Source organism: Lepisosteus oculatus, chromosome 20, assembly GCF_040954835.1.
Source record: "Lepisosteus oculatus isolate fLepOcu1 chromosome 20, fLepOcu1.hap2, whole genome shotgun sequence".
In the NCBI taxonomy this organism is placed as follows: domain Eukaryota; kingdom Metazoa; phylum Chordata; class Actinopteri; order Semionotiformes; family Lepisosteidae; genus Lepisosteus; species Lepisosteus oculatus.
The window spans coordinates 6,756,574-6,777,284 of NC_090715.1; the positions used below are offsets into that span (position 1 = coordinate 6,756,574).

At 34.3% G+C, this 20,711-nt stretch overlaps 1 protein-coding gene across 2 annotated transcripts; it reads right to left on the minus strand.

Moving 5' to 3' along the window:
* Window positions 1–3,747: 3,747 nt before the first annotated feature.
* c20h16orf87 (chromosome 20 C16orf87 homolog) lies at window positions 3,748–20,677 on the minus strand. Of its 2 annotated transcripts, none has more exons than XM_015368374.2 (4): window positions 20,569–20,677; window positions 10,213–10,309; window positions 6,405–6,584; window positions 3,748–5,266 (listed from the first exon to the last, which is right to left on the minus strand). In XM_015368374.2, the coding sequence occupies exons 1-4, from the start codon at window positions 20,581–20,583 to the stop codon at window positions 5,148–5,150; spliced, it is 411 nt and encodes a 136-aa protein (XP_015223860.1). In that variant the 5' UTR covers window positions 20,584–20,677; the 3' UTR covers window positions 3,748–5,147. The 2 variants fall into 2 exon arrangements, with proteins under 2 accessions (XP_015223860.1, XP_015223859.1); XM_015368373.2 differs by lacking the exon at window positions 20,569–20,677 and adding an exon at window positions 11,292–11,566 and having other exon boundaries at window positions 4,068–5,266.
* Window positions 20,678–20,711: the final 34 nt, after the last annotated feature.

Consider the following 20,711-nt stretch of genomic DNA (forward strand, 5'->3'; position numbering starts at 1 on the left):
TAACCTCAAATATAAGATATGTTTACCTTAACAGTACTGTACTCCAGAAGTAAGTTAACTCAAAGCAAATTAGTTGATAAGTAAAAAAAACTGAAGGAACTGAAACTTTATTCAAGACTTAAATATTTGAGTTAGAGACCAATAGGTCTTCAAAATGCATTAAATGTAGTGAACAAGAACCACATATCCTAATCCCCTCATTTAACTCACCTAATATTTTTTTCATCAACACAGACTAAATATATCAGGCCTATTGCAGCAGAATAACCTCTTAAAATGAAATCAAGCTTATATATTGAAGGCATAATAGAAAACAGACCAAATCTGATCAAATCTCCTTCTAAATATTCAGCAAATGTTTATGCAAAACGTTTCTTTAAAAAATATTTTAATGCTGAAGATAAGGGTCTATTAATTGAAAGGTTGAATTCACTAATTTTAAGTTGCAGTGAGGTCATGTTTGTGAATTACATGACACAGACCACGACAGAAGCCCATAAGAAAAAGTTACACAGGGACAAAGGGAGAAGCAGGTGAGCTGATCTATGTCATGCCTGTGCTACAAACAGCGCTGGCATGAGTGGTTTTTTTGTACATACACACTGTATACACAGAACTGCGTGTCTGGAAATAGACATCACTATCGCATGCTCATGGGAAGCTTTGTTTCCAAAATACTACTCCTCTGACCTTGGTCTACATGCAAACACCCTCAGTAGTGATATTTCACAGGTGGTGGGATTTTACAAGTTTAAACAACAGCTAAATACCAGTGATAAAACTGCAGGAACACATAGGTCACAAGTTGATCAAAAACTTCCCAGCAGGCATGAAGCTGGTAATCCCATGCGACAGACAAAAACGAATAACAATACATTCCCACAGACAGCCCTGTTGTGTAGATAAAGGTAACAAGCAAATACGAACCGCAATCCGACACCGACTGAAGGATTTGACCCTGACTGCTATGGTCAATGGAGCAGGGGACATACAGTACTGTAGTTTTGCCATGTTCCAGTTACTGAAGGGGAAGAGAATACTTACAATAGGTGTTACTTGTAGTTGCAAGATGGATATTTCTTCAAAGAGTAATCCTGGGGTTTTCAGGACACCAGTGCAGATCTCCACATTCAGTGAAAAAACAATTCAATCCTTTGTTTTCTCTGTGATATTATGTGCCATTTGTCTTGAGAAAACACATACAAGGCATAAATCACCCACTTACACTTAACAGTAACATGAAAAGTGTCTCAAGCTATATATTGCTGGTAGTCATAGAAAGTTTGGAGTAAATACTATATTTCTTGGCTTTTTTTGCTTAATGTTTACTGTCCTTTTATTGTTTGGGTGTCAACTACAGACTCTTTGGTCCTCAGGCTGACAACATTGTGTTACTCGATCGCCCTCTTGTGGTACATAAAGAGACAACTCTTTGAAAGCGCCAATGTTCCTAATTCAACCTCCATATTTTCAGACAAACATACACATATAAGCATGTATAGAAGAACATTAAGAAAATAGCTTCGAAATGGAAAAAGTAATTGTTAAAACTGTAATACTAAATTCTGGGAATTGTTTTTCAACTTGGAGCCAAAATTGTTATTCAGAATTTAAGCTGTTTTCTTTTCTAAGTGTTCTCAAAAACTGCCAAATTTACAAACTTTTGGCATGTGCTGAGGTTTCTCAAAGGTGTTTTAAAAATCTTTTGTTCTTTAAGACAAAAAATTTGACACAAAACTGTCCTCAAATACCACCGAACACTGGGCTATGAGCTTTCACTTACCCAGCAATAGCAAATAAAGCAATATCTGTGCTGAGAAACTGTCAGACTGAACTCATCTTTGTTGCTAAGCAACAGAAATAGAGAACACATGGCAAACACTATAAGTGTTGTTCAATGTCGCTGAATATTTGGCTGAACAAAGGATTTATAGAAAAGATTACTTAGACCATCTATAAAAAATGTAGAACTGAATTTTATTTCAGTTAAATGTTTTAGATATATATTCATAGCCATAACAGATAACAGAGAATGATTAAGTTATCTTGTTCATAGTATTCTATATATTCTTGGTCGACCTCTGATTACTCAGTGCAAAATGGGCTACGGAAATCTGCATGAAAGAAGCAGCAGCTCACTGAAGAAAAGAAAATCAATCAAATGCAATGTAAATCAAGCCTAAACAAACTCCTGGGAGTTACTGTCATTTCCTTTCCCTCCCAAAGCATGGGAAACCATTTGTGCACTCAATAGCTTGATCAGAGCAACTTCTGAAGAATGGAAAAAACATCTCCATTCTTACAGCTTTTTTCTTATATTCTTCAACTCAAGGTCTTAAAAAAGGCTATGACCATCCAGCTGGGATTAACATACCTCAAACTGCAGTATTTCCTACAGTTGTGAATTCAGCCATTTGAAAGTTCTTTAAAGGTGGTGTCTTGAAATGGCCTTTAAATCATTTCTTTTTGTTGGTGTTCTGAAAACCTTCAAGATTTTTAACATTGTGAGAATCTCTCTCGATATTTTCTAAAGCCTTGTTCTACTTTTAAGCAATATTTAACAAAGGGTTTGTTCAGATTTCTTGCATGTAAGCTTTATCAATCCAAATTTTGAAATGTTTATATATAAATGAATATAGTTTGTGATTTTATTTAATGAAAACATACTTCAACGGGTTTATTTTTATTTTGGAGTTCATTCTCAAAATGGTTAATAAGTCAAAGCACTTGTGTGCCTCAATTGTCTGATTTAAGACTATTTTGTGAACAAGCGGATTTAGGAAACATTTCAGCTCGTTGAACAATATGTGAACATGGACTATTAGTGGGTCGAAGAGAGAGAGAGGACTGCAGCTGTTCTTAGTTTGCTGACAATGACAACAAAAAAGTCCTAAATAGCTGGTTAATGGTGGAGGTAACAATGGTAAATACTTTAGAAGCACATGAGATAGAGTGGTTAATGAATGACAACTTGATAAGTTGCAAGACGTTAAGCCTGCATACAGAAGAATTATAATAAGGAATATTTACATTCAGCTTGTACTTTTAAAAATTTTATCCAGAAACGATCTTACTCCTTTCCCCATTTATCATGCTAAAAACAGCCATGAATAAATAAAGAACACTTACAAAAATACACTCAAATGTATTTCTTGCTGACATACTTTCATATTCATTTTTTTAATGAGCAAATTAGATATTTGCATTCCTAAATTTGCAAAGGTATGTCGTCAGGAGTACATTACTACACCAGTGGAAACTGTAAAAACAAACAAGGCCCTATGTCAAACAGTAGAATAGAGACATCCCTTAAAATAAAAGCAAAGTATGGCATTACATTTCTACAATTCTAAATTTAAGCAGTGACTAATACTTCCCGGAGCAGTCATTTGGTAGTTTGCATTTTATGTTTAAATGGACTGTATAAGAAATGTATTTATTCACCACAAATTTATTATTTTAAGAAAATTTCTTCAGATGCGTCACCATTACATCATTACCACCTTTTCAAAGTCTTTGATTTACTCCATCTTTGTGAAAATAAAGATGAGATTAAGACTAGCAGAGACATGCTTCTGAATAAGAAATGAATTTACTTAAGCCTAGGAGTTTCCTGCCCTGGCAGGCAAAAAAGAGGCTTCATGTTACCACAGTCTCTCTTAACTTTTTAAAGCTATTAGTAAGGATGGTTAAATCCAGTCATTCCACTCATTTACACTAAATACCTGTAGAGAATACATTTCACACACCTATGCTTCACCAAACTGACATTTTATTACATTTAATAATAATCCTGGCTATTTATGTCAGATTATGCAATGATTTCACATTAAAATGAAATCTCTGTCAGAAAGAGTGTACAAACAGCTGTGTTCAACTGCTTGTGTAAACACACAGAACAAAGTATTCTTCAAAACTCCTACTCTGCAGTAACTGAATAGCAACAGCACTGCAAAATAACCACAATGTTTTTACTTTATTTAACAACCAATTCCAGATTTATCCTCTGCCAAAAGGACAAAACTTTACGGTTTGAGAAAACTGTAAACATTATCCAACAATTACAAAACTCACAGAATAAGGTTTTGATTTAATTACATGTAGATACAGGTTAAAACCTGCAAAATGTTGTGTGGTAAAAGAAAAATGCATTAGAAATGCTATAATGTTTTACACCGTTTTAAAAAATACACAACTTAACTGGAAAAAAAATCCTTTCACATGTTAGGAGAGAATTCATGGTTCTCCAAAACATTTTTCTACAATGAACAGCTCACTCCATTTCTTTGCAAACTAGATCTTCTGTCTGTTAATTGTTTTTTTTTTTAAAGCTGGAAATCAAAATAACTGGAACATGCGGAAAAACCAATAATTCATGTTGCATGCAAAAGCTTGTAAGTAAATCATCCATCCAACACAATCACCACATGCACAGCAGTTAAAAGCAAAAAAAGAACATTCTTTTCAAGTCGGTATGTACTGTAACTATTAAAAGGAACTTAAGCAGTTATCTTTTTAAACATTCAATTTATTAAAGAACAGAGCAAATATTTTAAAAACAATCTGTGAGATTATATATTTGTGAAAACAGAATAAAACCCAAATTAAGAAGGTGTGGGTGTAATAAATAGAACGGTCTTTCCAAAATCTACACATAATACATAAGCATCTATCAAATGTCATGGTTCAACTGCACCTAAACTTTATGATAATCAGAAAGCCGTACAGAGGAGTAAACCTTTAAGAATTGCCTTTTCTGCACTAAATTTGGTATAGTACCGAAATTCTCTTCAAGTGTTTCCCCCAAGTACAAAATTAAATATACAGAAAAAAAGATTTCCATATGATAAATCTTAGACTTTTTAAGCACAACAAATACACAATATTTTTAAAAATCTGATTTAAAAGTAAAAAAATGTATTTCCTAATACATTGTTAGGAAACTATTCAAAATAGCAGTAATTTATGCATACAAATGCATACCCAGTACCCACATTCCTAGTGTGCAAGCTGAGCAAGTCCTTCATAAAACGACAGAACTTCTGGGTCAAAATTCACCCAACTAGGTCCTCTGTGGTCATTCACAATTTTCTGCAGCTCAAGTCCTGAGTAGCTTCATTTCGTGGTCAATCCGTTACAAACTGGTATTACAAAATCAGTCTCTGACCAATAATTTTTCTGTTGATTTCAGCCAAAGCCACCGAAAAAACAAAGGCTTTTTCATCTGAAAGATTGGCATAAATATCAATCTCTTTTTCTTGTTTTTCTGAAAAGAACAAAACAAAAGGAAAAAAGTGAAATTCACAAATAATGCCAAGTTAACAGTATACAGCAGAAGCAGATCAATAAAGTTGCATCATCAAATTAAAATTAATTATGGCAAATGACTGTAAAAGAAAGTCTCATGTTATGCTCAAAGCAAGCTGGTAAAATAAAACTTCTCCTAGGGATATCATGATTAATTCACCAGCCATGCAGCAGCAGAGAGACTACTTTGTAAATCATTAATCTGAACAAACTGTCCAAGCCAAGCTGTACTGAATCACAAAGACTCGCTTCTTACACAACATTAAAGCAACAACATTGTAAAATGGTACTGTACAAATAGGCTTAACGGCTAAATTGATCAAAAACTCCAAACGTAACTAGAATCATCTTTCTTTACACTGAATAATGCAAAAGCTTACATTTTGAAAAACACAACCAAAAGATGTTTTTTTTAAGCCGAGTGAGTGATCATAACGCTAACATTAGTGTGTGTGAACATGTCAGCTAATCAGGGGAAAAAAACAACCTTCTGTACTGAGAACTGAGGAAACCACAAAGTTGCGTATTTTGCATTATCAGTGTATATACAGTACTCACCCATATTGCTAAACTAAGGGTTGGTACAATAATGGACTTTAAACAATATTCAATTTAGTCAAATGGGGAAAACATTTCTGTTCACCACCATTAATCATTTGCATTAAGAACATTTTGGCTGCACATCCATGACTCTTGATTTAGGAATTCATTTAACTATGATAATATGATTAATGAAAATGCACACAGTTTAAATGTAAATGGGTCATAGTATATTGCTGCTAAATTTCAAAGACGGTTATAAAGTACTAAATCCATATTAGCACTATGTCCATACAGACATTTAAGATCATTCTATTATCCATTAACTATCCGTTGACTAACATACCTAAATTAATTCAACAATTTGTTCTGGTTTTTGTTTTTTGCCTAATGATGGAATATTTTTTTCAAACTACTGAAAGTGTGGGCTTCAAAAATCACTTGACTATTCATTGATAAGCATGTTGTCAAAATGAAAACAGCCTAAAGTACATGCTATCGACAGTGAACGTAAAATTGTTGTTCTACTTCAGGATTTTGACAGACACGAATGTTACCTTTTTCATCCTCGTGTTTTTTATGGGTTGTTGTTTTTGGCCTGCCCCTTCCTCTGCGGATGTGCTCCGATTGGCTGTTGGAACGAGAGCGCTTTCTGTTTTCCATGTCTTTGTTTGTAGCCGAGTTTATCTTCTCTCTGCGTATCCTCTCTGTTCTTCTCCTCTTCGCATCTGATTTATCTGAAAATATGCCACATTACAAATAATGAAGCTTTCTTAATTATTTAACAAGATCAAGAGCGTAAAGCATTTATAAACCACAAAATAAAACTGATTCACCTCTCCTTACTTAAAACTTAAATTAAGGACTGAAAGCCCTCCCCATGGACATTTTCAAAAACCACCAGAGAAAAAGTGCAGGAACATAGTTCATTCTGGGATTTCATTATTACTTCAATCGTAAAAGTTTTTAATACTAAAATTTGTAATAAAGAACCTCTGTGGTTTTGTAGATTCCCTTGCTTTTCCTATGACTCATGAGCCACAGTCTACTGGTCCTTAACTTACACATAGAATCTCCTAATACTTTCAGCTGTCCTTCAAGACAAACATTCTTTTCATTAAGAAAATAAAACCATTATAACTTGACTAAGAAATGGTTCCAATTCTATGGAAAAAAACATTTTTCAACATTATAAATGTTAATGCGCATAAAGTGGTTTAACAACATTCAGAATGATTTTACTCAAAGAGGTGCTACATACTGAATAAGATGCACATTTATAGGGATACTTTTAAAATTTAACATTGTTGAGCGATACAAACAGTTTGGGGAAAAAAACAACTTCAATATTTATGGAAGCTTGTTTTGTATATCACTTAGTCTTAACTCGGCTCTACACATTAAGATTACTACTGCATGTAAAGCAGGAACAAAGGCCTTTTTGAAGAGATCATAGATATGACTAATGTGTTTGCTTAAGGTTGTCTCTCAACCTTAAGACTGCATCACCTCACATCAAGCAAACAGTTGTATCTCAAACAAAGAATATTTAAGAATATGAAAGACACTTCCATCATTGTTCCTTATTTTCTGCCTGTTTTGTTGTTCCTTATTTGAAGTCTAACAATATCACATTGTAACAATAAAGCTGAAGAAAACATACTTTCCTTTCAACATAAGTCATAATAGAGCCCATGGCCTTGTTCACACAAGATACTATATCCAACTTCCTGGTTAAATTCCATTTTGGGTTTGCAAAATTCAATTCAATTGGAGATGTTATACCTCATTTCTCCACCTGACCTGCTGTATTGTGGGGTTACTGTGTTTCAGCAATGTAGGTGCTGCAATTCAGTGGTGGGCAGGGTGGCCCTCTCCTACAGTATATATGTGGCTATTCAGAACCCACTGGGATAGAAAGCAGTATACAAATTCAAACATTCTATCCAATTTTCCGAGAAACACCGACACACAAGCTTATTTACTGCTGCTTCCGTTACACAGATTTAGGACAAACGGCGTACACAAGAAAAAAGAAACATCCCCAGAAGCCTGTTCCATCAAAAAATGTTTCTGTAAACTTTCAAGTTTCAAGAGACCTTCAGGTGGCACATAACCAATCCTGTCCTACGTCTTCTAGCTTTTTGAAGGCTTTTTTTTCTTTTTAAAGCTAAATTTTGTTGAAGTTTCCAATGAGGTTCTAATTATTTCCACGTAAAACAGACTTGGTTTAGCAGGGCAGACAACACTAAAAATTCCACAAAATAAATCAAACTCCTCTTCTGCTCAAGGAACAGCAAAAAGAAAAAAAGGCAAAGTACACAACGTTTTGGCTGTGGATAATTTATGTATTTCACACTTTTGCTTTTGACGTTCCAGTGTGGAATTAACCTCTACTTATTCCTCTTCCAGCACAGAGTGCTGATTCAGCTCTCTGCTCTAATCTCTCCTGTCTGCCACTGGACAAGCTGTGTGACTGAGGAGCTTGTACTCAGAATTGTCTCCTTACTGGCCATAGGTAAGATGTTACCTGAATCAGAAGGCAGGTCTACCGTTAGAAACATTTACTTCTAGAAGCACAGAAACCGACAGCATACACAAGAAAACATTGTGTCTGGAAATGTGTTTAATGTAAGTATATTAGCCTTTTACCTTCTCAGTGTTGCCAGATTGAGATGTTGCACAGTTATATTATACTACTGTAAACCATCAATTATTTTTCAGGTTGTAGTACATACTTGAGGTTTCAATCTGGTGCATTTTCAAAATACCAGGCTTAGAATATGAGTCTGTTAAACTTTTCAAAGAGGTTTTTTTAGTTGATTTCTTATGGAGCACTATGATAAAGGCCATTTTCAACCTAGAGGAAAGTAAACTAGCACTGAAATTTAACCCCCAAAGCAGAACACTGTCAGAAAAGAGAAGTGAGTTTAACTCCTCCTTTGAAAAAAAGACAACATGTTACATTAAATGGTTTGACTGTAATCTGAGCTACCTTTACTACTGGAAAGAAAACAGCATTCCAGCCTTCATCAACACAGGAAGCTACTTAATTATCAAAGGAAAACTTTTTATTCTGCATAATGACAGAAATAATACAAGACATTAGAACTGAAAAAACCTTCTTCCAGTACTTTGAATACAAACTTACACAGATTAAGCAACAAATCATGTAAAAAATAACATTTTAAATATTGTAACCAAACATTTCAAAGGAGAAGCAGTCATAACCTAATTAAAATATCCTGAAAGTCTGACACTGATTATTTGAAAACAGCAGTAATAACCTTAGTAATCTGATTGCTACATTTACCAGCTCATTAAAAAAAAAGTTATTTGAATTTAATTTTAAAAGATATTTAAAGCTGTACTTTAAAGAACACCATATTAAAGATCTTAAACATTCTTCATAAATGAAGTAAGAAAAATAAGTGAAAGGTGAAAAGTATAAAATGAATAGTTCTCAAATGTTAATATTGCTAAATAAAACTACAGTGAATGAATGAGCTCTCTTGATGGGATTCAAATTGTAACTTTAAGACAGGAGAATGGAAAGAATTAGGGTACATGCAGAGTGAGAGCATTAGCCTGGAATTAAAAATGAAAGTCCCATCCCCCACCTCTCCCTGTATTCACTCATGAAAAGTGTTGTCAGCCTTTAAGCCACTGCAAATTGCACACTAATTTGAAAACTTGAGAGACAGCCGTTACTTACTTTTAAATATTTATGATTGCTTCACAAAAGATGCCAAGACAGATAAAACTAGCCTGTGCAAAAGCACACAAAAATCTTCAACAGGACCCTGCATTTACAAACCTGACAAGTCTAAAATCTTACAATAGTCATTTGTATTTCAAGTTTAATACAAATGCTTAAAAAAATAAACTAACATTTTCATTATCAGATGTGCTTAGTACAAGCAGCAAATATGTACTCAATTTAAAAACCAAGAACTGCGTTAGGTCTACACCCTAACTGAATAATTAAATCAGTAGAAGGCTTTTTCTGTTTTAAACTTTAAGAACATTTTTGTGGCCTATTGTCACCATCATCTCTATTACTAGCTCTCACACAGAAATACACACACACACTGATGTAACTACCACGTGGTTAGGACAATGGTTCATACCAGTCATATTTGATTAATCTAAACAAGGGAAGTTCGTTGACAATAACTATACACTGTGAATTGTATTAACAACTCTATGAATCGTAACCATATCTAAGTGCAGAAGTACAGTCACATACCTCGTTCAAAATAGCAATTAAAAGACAGAATAGCTTTGATATTACAATAAAACGTCTCATTTTCAATCGTCTTCGTTTAGTGATGCTTGTTAATCATGGAGAAAACTTGTAATTACCTATTGCTGGTGGCGATTTCTCAGATTGTTTGGCGTTCAGAAGTTTTCGGCTAATGAACACATAGCCACAGGGACATGACTTGCATGCTACAGGAATCTGATAAAAATTGAAAAGAATAACTTTAAGCACTGGCGCCCTTTGTTTATGCCATCGGTTAAATTTAAATGCACTACATCTTTATCACTCAAGATTAACAATGCTGGAGGATTATACACCTATTTTACACTGAAACTGTTGGCTGTAAACTCTGAAAATCAGTTTAACTGCATAAAGTACAGACAGGTTCCACGTAATATCGTTTAAGCAGTAAATTACATTTCTCTGCGCTTTCATTTTGGCGTCATGTGCGAGTTCGTATTAGTACAAAACCACCACTAGAAATCTGGACTGTCGCCAATTTACAAAAGTAATGATTGCTATATAAAAAGTGAAGATGACGTAAATATCATTATAATCTAACAAATAAGAATGTAAGTAACGCAGTAGTTCAAAGATATTAACCACTGCAGACGAAAGGTTCAATTTCAAGCCGTATAGATTTACTACCCGAGACATACAGGAAAGCAATTTAGAGATTTTTTTTTATTCTTCCGAAATTAAAACTTCCATATTTTAAGCATGTTATTGTATTGTTTACTAGAACAACTCATTATGCGAGCAATGCGACCTTCCGATGAAAAAAAATTGATGACGTATTGTAAGATTAATATTATCTACCCGACAGTATATTCATAAGAATCTATTTTATATTGCAAGGCAGGAAATGGCAAGACCATAGCACCGACTGGTTCCTAAACTGTAATAACTATGCATTCATTCAAAATTAAACATTTCCACGAAGGCTGTTATTAAATATACATACCACACGTATCAGTGTATCTGAATGCAAAATGTCATTTAATGTAAAAATAACCATTGTGATATCCTTGAAAACTATCCTCCTCACACCCAACCATTATAAGTCCAACTTCTGTTTACATGCATAGTTTCCTTTCGTACTAGCCGAGCAACCTCCGTATAGCCCAGCTAGACTGCTAAATTAAAAAGTAAAATAATAAATGCAGGCATAATTTCTCACCTGTTGATCGCATTCAGGACACGATTTGGTAGCCATTTTAACTTTCTTGGCTTTATTTACCGACATTCTCTGTCTCTTTGTTGGGTGCTTATATTTAACGCGTACTTCAATCCCAGCAATATTGCACTGAAATTTCAGCCCGCTGCTCTCCCAGCAACGATGAAGTGCAGCTGATCCGACCCGAGAGCTCCAACACTCACCAACCCGACATCAATCACACCGAAACACTGGCCATGCGCACTGCGAGCGCGGAGACCTTCATTCGCTTTTTTTCCCCCAATACTGTAGCAGCAGGCATGCGCAAGACTTCAATAGGGGGGGGGGGGGGGAAACTTACAAAATACATTTTGTGTTTTTAGCGTTGAAACTCCGTGCTCTCCACAGAGCATGCGTTTAGGTTCTGACCTTGTCTCATTGCCAAAGAGCAACGACTGCTGAACACAAGGAAATAAACACTAAGTACCCCTTGTATCGTTGTTGCTATCATATTTGTTTTTGTATGCGGTAAATAAATAAAAAATGCTGTGCCAAATGTCTGTTGAAGACAACGCTGAAGTGCCGGTTATTAAATATTAAATGCAATGCCAATATTAAAATTATTTCAACTTTAAACATACACAAATGTGGACTTTCTTAAACGCTACCATTTTATTAATTTGCCTTATAAATTCAATTTACCTTAAAACTAAAAAGTGATTTAAATTCTTAAAATATTGATTTTAGACGTTTCTCGGGCTGAAAAAATGCTTATCTTTCAAACCAAGAACAGTTAAACTAGATTAGCAGAGTAGCCCATCCCCCATACATTATATACTGGAAACATGCTGTAGCCATAGGCAACTCAGCTGTTTTTACTACGAACAGAGCTTCCTGCAGCTATTTTTATTACTAACCATAATAATTATACATTTCGAACTGAATTAAATCATTTCTTCATTTAAAATTATTAATAAATTATGTTTTTTTTAAAACAAGCAAATATATAAATTGTGATTCTTTCACATTCTTTCCCAGAGTTGCTGAGGAAGGTAGAGTCTATATTTGCTTGTGTGTGAGGTTCGGCAGCTCAGACATACTGAAGAAAAGATCTACCATCATCCTATTGTTGTTAAGACCCACTTGTTTTAAAAGCAAAAAATAATCATTCATACGTGCCTATCTGTTGGTTTGTAAACTTAAAGAATAACTCTCAAGAAAATTACTGAAAAGAGCAGATTTAAAGGTATAATGTATGAAATTGAGAGGGTTAATCTGTTTTTTTTTTGTTCTTTAAAATAAAACAACTTAAAATGGCCAACTAATTTAGATTCCTGACATTCTATTTGATTCTATAGTACATATTTTCTACAGTATTTATTTTAATAGGATGTGGCCAATCTGTCTGGGGTTTTATCATAAAAGCAAAACCATGGAGATTTTACTGATTACTGGTAGAATGCATCTTCTGAAGCTTCTGAAGATCCTGAATCTATATATTGTACATTCAATACACATATGGAAACATAAATACATCCACTACCACACTGACTTAATCCCAGATAATTTAATTTGAATGTAAGACTCAAATTACAACTATTTATTCAACATAAATCTGCAAAACTTACATCAATTTGTTCTGAAATATTTTGAACTATCTTTCTAAAACAGTTAAAACCATATATTTATATTATGTCCTTTACTTCTGGTTTAATCAACAATTATTTGTTATTAACTACGTAATATATTTTTATTGCAAAACCTTTGCACAATTCACTCCCTGTCAACTAGTTCAACATGATAAAAGTCACAGTTCTGTCTGTTAACACTGATCTCTATCTCTGGTTCTTCCACATAACTGCCACACAGTCCTGATATTTCCTTGTTCTCAGTGCCTGTGTTGCAATTTTATAGTGATCCAACAGAAAACAGCCTCATAATTGCTTGCATATGTTGCACAATAATACAGAACAATTTTATCATTTAAAAATTAAATAGGCTAATATCCCTTCAAATTTACTTATTTTTTCATTTGAAAACCTTTTATTTGGTATATTGCAAATAAACAAGTCTTTTTTAATTGAATAAATGAAAGCATACTTGCATAGCTGATCCTAAGACAATATTTAAGGTATTGTATATTTAATTCCAAACTGTATTTTAAAAAAAGTAATTAAATTAAAATTTTAATGTATATTGTTCAAGCCTGTTTATTAAAGCATATTGAGAAATAATGATAAAATACACTGAATGCTATAGACTAAGTCAGCTGTAGCTGTAGGCCTACTAATTTACTACTCTTAAGAGGCCAGAAAGCATTCTTGAAAATTAGGTCAGGCATCTTGATAATGCTCTATACAGCAACCATATCTGTGGTTGTAAAACCAAATTTATAGCACCCTCTACTGTGCTAACCCGTTTTTTCTACAGAAGCAGTTTCATTTCAAAGAATACCATAAATGGAACCAGTGAGGTTAACAGATCACAATTTCAGTTAACGTAAACCATGTGATATACACAAAGTAAACTGAAGCTCATTTAATTTTTACATATTTAGAATATAACACTTCATTACAACTTCAAATAACATTATTTATTCTTTCAGAATAATTTTAAGGTGTTGTTAATTTGTTTCTAAAGCAAAATTTTTTTAATTAGCTTTTAGTTATATAGTTTAGTTAAATATGTATATTTATATTATGTATATATATAGCTAAATTTTATTATTATACATAAAGTATTCCTAAACAATATTAGATACTATTAAAACTTAATACAGAACTATAATTGGTAAAAACAAAGAGTTTACATTAAATCTTTGCTTATTGAGATTGTCTAACATCATTTGAAACATTATCCTCTACAGTGCTTGAGTTATTTACTATCACGTTTTCTTAAACATATTCTGAATGAATTTTGAAGAGACACCATTTCTATTCAAATTACCACCCACATCATAGTAAATATTCAAGCATGCAGTTAGATGTGTTGAGTCAACAAATATCTGTTAAATATGACATGAGTAGGTGTCAAGGAAGCTGGCTAATTCACATGCAAAATGTAGGATTGTTGTGCAAAGTATCCTTAGTACAAAGCCACAAATTGTACATTCTAAAAACACTCAGTTAAAGAGAAGTGTCAAGTGTGACAAATGACGAAACCTATTTATTATATTACTTTGTGAAAGAACTAGATAATGAATAACTCAATACTGTGTAACACTTTGCTACAGCTTTATGGGAGTATGGAACAAGCTACCCAATCATATTATTGGAGCTGATAGCCTGGCATCTTTCAGGAAACAGTCAGATGACAATTCTTGGATAAATTAATTACTATCAATTACTAACTACTCCCATTTACAATATTACCCGAGTTCTTATTTTTTAACAAGCACACACAGATTTTCATGGTGAGATACAGAAGGCCCACACAGTGATAGATGTTTCACCAAAAGTGATGAGTAAAATTAATTTTTCCCTTTGTATGGAAAAATTAAATTGAATTTTTAGGCACTTTTTTAGGGCTCTTCTTTTCTTCTCTGTAAGAGCACTGATCTCTTGTTTTTTTTATTGGCCGGTCTTGGCATTGTCACAGAGCTCATCTTCCTAATTTCTACAGGCATCATGAAGTTTGAGAAACTCTTTTCTTTTTTTTAGAAATGAAGCTCTCATCTTGCCAGTGGTGACCTGCTTGTTCCCGAATTAGCGTAGTGCTCTCCTGTGAATTGATCTTCTGGATCCTGCCCAGTTGTTCTTTAACTCCCAGGTCACTAGTCCACTATCTTCACACACTTCTCATGCTTCAGTCTGGCATCTGAGTAAGGGCCAGGCTATCCCTCCTCTGCACTACTTACAAACCGAACGTGCTAGGTATAGCAATGATTCTGCCACATTCCTGCAACTTTTCTTTGCTTTTGTTTTATAACTTGTATAATTACGCCATGACCAATATAAGAATTTCACAAGCAGGGATATCCAGAGTTTATATTTACAGGAATAGTTTTTCTTCAGCCTGGAAAGGCATAAATCAATAAATATATGACAATAAAGAAATCAATATGATCATTACAGCCATTATCTAAGGGTTATATACAAAAGAAATTAAAATATAATGCATGGACAGCACAGATGGATAATGAACGAGTGAAAGCTGGTTCCTTTCTAAGTCAGAATATCATGTTCTGGGTGGAATTATATATGATGGGTTTTATATATACTGTATGTTCATATGTGTCTGTATGAAAAAGTGCCCTTAATTATTTTGTATAAAAAAGCCCACATTTTCTGGATTAACCAGGACAGATTGCCCTGTATTTATGCTTGTGGGTTATTTTCCTAAACAAATAAAATATATTGTCTTCACAAACTTGTTTACAAAAAAATGGTTAGATGTTTAAATAGATTATTTTTAGGAATGTAGGGTTTTAGGGCAGGAAAAACAGACATTGCAATGCCCAAGCACAATCTTTCCATATGTCGGTTATCTCAGAGTGTCATTGCCTTCTGATTTAGTAGTGTATTTTGGAACATTAGTATTTAAATTAAGACACAAAATGCTAAATAAACATTTTGAAGAATGTTTGAACACAGAAGGGAACATTAAACCTGACAGAATATGAATCACAAGCAAGAAGGGTAGTTAGAAAACGGATACCCTTAAAAAGGGGATTTCAGTTTTGCATCTGGTAAAAAAAAAAACTTTCCTACAATATGCAAAGCGTAGTTCTTAAAGTGGGTTTAAACATTGTACAAATGGTGTAATACATCAAGCTATCCAGTAGATGGCCTTCCACGAATTTTTGATTGACTCCAGAGAGATGGAAAAAAAGTTACAAAAATAAGTCTTTAAACATGTTTTTCACTTATTGTTAAGATATTTTCATTGTAAGCCATTAAGTGGCATTTATTATTGTCTGTGGATTATTCTATTAAATAGTGTTTTCAATAATCCAAGTTTTCTACTCAGACTGGTTGCAAACGTGCAGGGCAAACAAACCAGTATGTCACAAATTTACAAACAAATTTCAAAGATTTTGAAAGGAAGTATTACTGTTAGGGAACTGATTGGTTCAGCTGCCTCACTGCTCTTAGGTTTTGGGCCAGGTCACTTCTTGCATGCAGTTTGCATATCGTTCCATTATATAAAAATACAAAAATAACACTGCAAGATACACTGACTGGTATTGCTAAATCGTTAACTTTTGCACAGGCACAAAAAGCAACCTGCACTGAATACTATACTGTATGCCAAATGTCACTGCCCTTACCAGTGAAGTTACAAGAATGCTATCCTACACATGAGCAAAACATGTATTCCCCTCTTTGTTGAGACTTCTCATAGATTTCCATTCTATTAATAATTATTCATACTCTGGGTGGCAGCATGGTACAGGGGGTAAGTCTATGGACTCATGGGTTTGGGTTAAATGTCTTGTTGCTGCAGAGGTGCATTATCACTTGATGCACCTCAAGTGATAATCTTTACCCCGATTGCTCTTGTCCACACAGCTGTCGACTGGGGTCATATCAAGTGGGGGGGGGGAGTCATTCGTTCTCAGTTGCACCTAACAGGATGAAACTCTGGAGAAGCTCTAGACTTAAGGATGGTTGTAGTTTAAATATTAAACTACCCAAGCATTTATGCTCTGCCAAACTAAAACTCTATATGGTGTGACAATAGACCTGAAACATGCCTTGGGCACTTTTATATTTGAGCATTTGGTTTCTAAAAAAGTCCATTTACATTTTTACACATGGTGTGCTTGTTAGTAGTTACTATCTTGATGTACACATTCTCCAAGTGCACAATCACACATTTCTATTCCCACATTTACTTGCATCTCCCATTAACATTCTTCATGTGCAATTTATATTTTTATTTAAACATACTATATATCAAACAGAGAACAAAAAACAACAGTTTCCCCAACCCGTGAAATCCGCCCTCCAAGATTTCCAGACTGAAATCTTTTAGATTATTTTGTATTAATGGAAGTAAAGAGTAATTAAAACCTAACCACATCAACAGCAGCATACCACGCCTCCAGCAGAACTATGAATCTCGTCAACAGATGCTCCATATAAACAATATTTAGAACTAAAAGCACCAGGAGAGGAAATGTGAAGATTCCTTATCTAGCATCAACAACTATATACAGTAGCTTATAGCTACAACTATATACATAACCTATTACTTGTTCCTTTGCAACTATATAGCTGTGCGCAAGACAAGCCAGTCAGCAGTTTTTCCCATTAGGCACTGTAGGCACAGTATCTAGAGCCTACAACATTTTTAGGGCCTATGAAGGAGGGAAACACTAGTGACTAACAAAAAATGAGCTGAAACAACATGCTAGCGATCGACTTTAGGTGCTGCAAATCAATAATCATACGCAATCTAGCAGCTTTTCTAGAAACAAGAAGCATCAAAGTAATGGTCGCTGGATTCGCTACTTCAATCATATGGTTTAGCATTAGAATAGTTTAAAGTGCATTTAATTGGCGTTTACCTCTCTTTTAGCACACTTCGAAGTGAAAGTGCCTAGGGACTACAAACACCCAAATCCGGCCCTGCCAGCTAGGTCAGTTTGTGGCTCTGTGAAAGTCTCAGTCACAAGATGAAAAGGCTACAAACAAGAGCCAGCCATTAGTTAAGTGATTCAAAGAGCTCATCCACTCAGTTCTTGAAAGAAGCTGTCAAAGAAAGAATAGTATAAGCCTTGTCAACATGGCTGGGTAACATGGGTAACATGCTCCAGACTCCCACAACGTTCGGGAAAGCTTGGAGTTAGTGTCCACCTGTGCTCCCTTGTTCATATTAAACTATTGTGTTCAAAAGTAGTCCACTAAATTGATTTTAACAATGCTTTTGAGGATTAAAAGTAGGATCAGGATACTTAAATCAGGTCCATTCACGATCAAGTCTAAAAGATGTAATTCTCTTATCATCTATTACAAAACTAATCTCGAATTAGGGAGACCCGAAGAAGGCTCCACAGCCAAAACATTGTTTTTCTTTCTTCTCTTGTCAGCATGGAAAATAACCTTTACTCGTTCCTTCGCAGCCTAAGCATGCTGAAGCAGCTACCTACTGTTCGTGAACTAATCTAGAATTAGTTTTATAAGATTAGAACCTTATAATGTAGTGACCAGAATTGTTGACAATGTCTTAAAGGGACTTCACACAATTGCATTTTAACCTTCTATAAATTCCCTTTTTTTAACATAACTATATTTAAATACTGTATATTGAATTGTTATGATATATCCAATGTTCCAATGGCCCTTTTTCTTTCTTCCCCAAATTGAAAAAAAAAAACGAAACTTACTGTGTGTGTTATGAACATCTGTCGTTTCATAGATAACTGCAGTGTTTTCCCGCATATTTTAGCATTTTGCTATCTGAATGTAACACTCTGCTCCTATCTTAATTAGATAGGAGTCCCAATTTCTCCGACCAGTTATTAAATCTCAGTAACAAAATACATTCATGGAAAACATAGAAAAAATTTCAAATTTTGAATTAAGCACAAAATTGAAAGTCGCCATATTGTCGCAAACCCCTGGTCTCGCCACGGGCGAGGTGTGATGTGATGAGTGCGTTCCTGCTTGCTAATGATGTAATGATTAATGTAATACGATGTACGAGCGAATGAGCACGGGTTGTGCAGCAGATATTTCACTGCAGAAAATTTCCCACGTGATCTGCAGGCGCAGTTAACAAGTTCTATTTATCGGCAAAACCTTTGAAGTTAAAAGCAGTATTTCTATTGGATTGAAAGAGATGTATCCACAAGCCTCGTTCTTTACAATGTAATAAGGCCACTTCATTCTGGGTAAATTTCACATCAATAAATCAAAATGGTCTAATACTACTCCCCCTTTTAGTTATTTTGAGATGGAGATGAAACACTATTTAAATTCTATAAAAAAATAGAGAAATAATAAAGCAAGGAAAACATGATATATGTAAAAAATACAATTTGATCACAATTTACTTCATTACCGCTGGCGGTTAAATGTTTTTTTTTTGTGTTTTTTCTCTTGTACCTGTTTCTGATCCTTTGATTGTAGTTGTATTTGTAAATTCTAAATACGTTTAATATGAATAAAAAAAAGAAAAGGCCACTTACGTCACCGGAAGTTTTGATGTCTCTGAATCGCACAATATGGCGCTGTCCATACCTGGAAATGTTGTCTATTTTGTGATGTAAATTGGAGGCTTTACATGTTACTGTGTACATTTGACTTTTACTGTGGTTTGAAATGCACTCATTAATGCTGATTCTTTCTATCCCAGACAAATAACTATTGTGTTGAAGTTCCTATTTAAACATCTCCATGCCAGTTGCCTTGAATTTAATTCTTCTTGGATTTCATTGGCCGTCCCTACAGTGTGAACGAATCCTCCTGTTTGGTATAATCTGCATAGTTGCCTAGTTTAGTTTAACTAATCTTTTAATTTAGAAGGATCAATGGTTCCAGTACAGATCCCTGTGGAACTTCATTTATTCACTCATCCCACATTGAGCAATCATAGCTTATCAGTAAACTTTTTCCCCCCATATCGCCTGCAATTTATATTTAATCATTTATAAGAAACTTGATTAAAACTTTTCTGGAAAAATACACCATATCATACATACCATATTTAACATTGATATATCAATATTAAATATACCAAATCATATGCTTTGCATCAATATTGTTGCTTATCTTGTTATTGTCTTCATAAGCTAACTTCACAAGTGTAACTGAAGTAAGACATATTTGTCTATAAGTACGTTTAGTTTAGTTCTCTGTTTATTAAATATGTACTACATTTGCAATTTTCCAATCTATGGGATTTTTCCAGTATGACACATATCTGAGCGGAATGTTAGTAGTTTGTTAACAGTCTATGAATATCACCTCTCGTGTCCTTAAGTATAATGTACAGGACACAATCATGCCCAGGAGATTTCTCCCTTATGTGTTAAAATGTATCCTATACGTTTAACAACATCACCTCTTCTTCGCTTTGTCCTCGCTGATCCTGAAGCATGTTGCCACACTACCTTGTTAAACGCCTGAGTAAAACATTCATTTAATATCCTGAGCTTCAAAAGAAACGTATCACTTTATGTATACGTGCATGTTTTAGGGAGAAAAAAAAACAAGTTTACTGTTTGTATTGCTGTTCCGGCTTTTACTGCATCCCTTAAGCTCACGTGTAATTCAAAGACATGCATACGTCTTGGTTGGTCACTGGATGTACAATTTTCAACCTGAAGTGAATGTTTTTTTTAAGCCGGACGTACCTTCAAATCAGGCATACGTCTTGTTTGTGCACTCCAGCAGGATTCTGGGCGAAATAAATCCGTCCTGGAGAGGGACGACGAAGACTGGGGTCTCCTTTACCGACAGCCCTTTTACGACTTGGGTTTTGTAGTTCACTGACCCT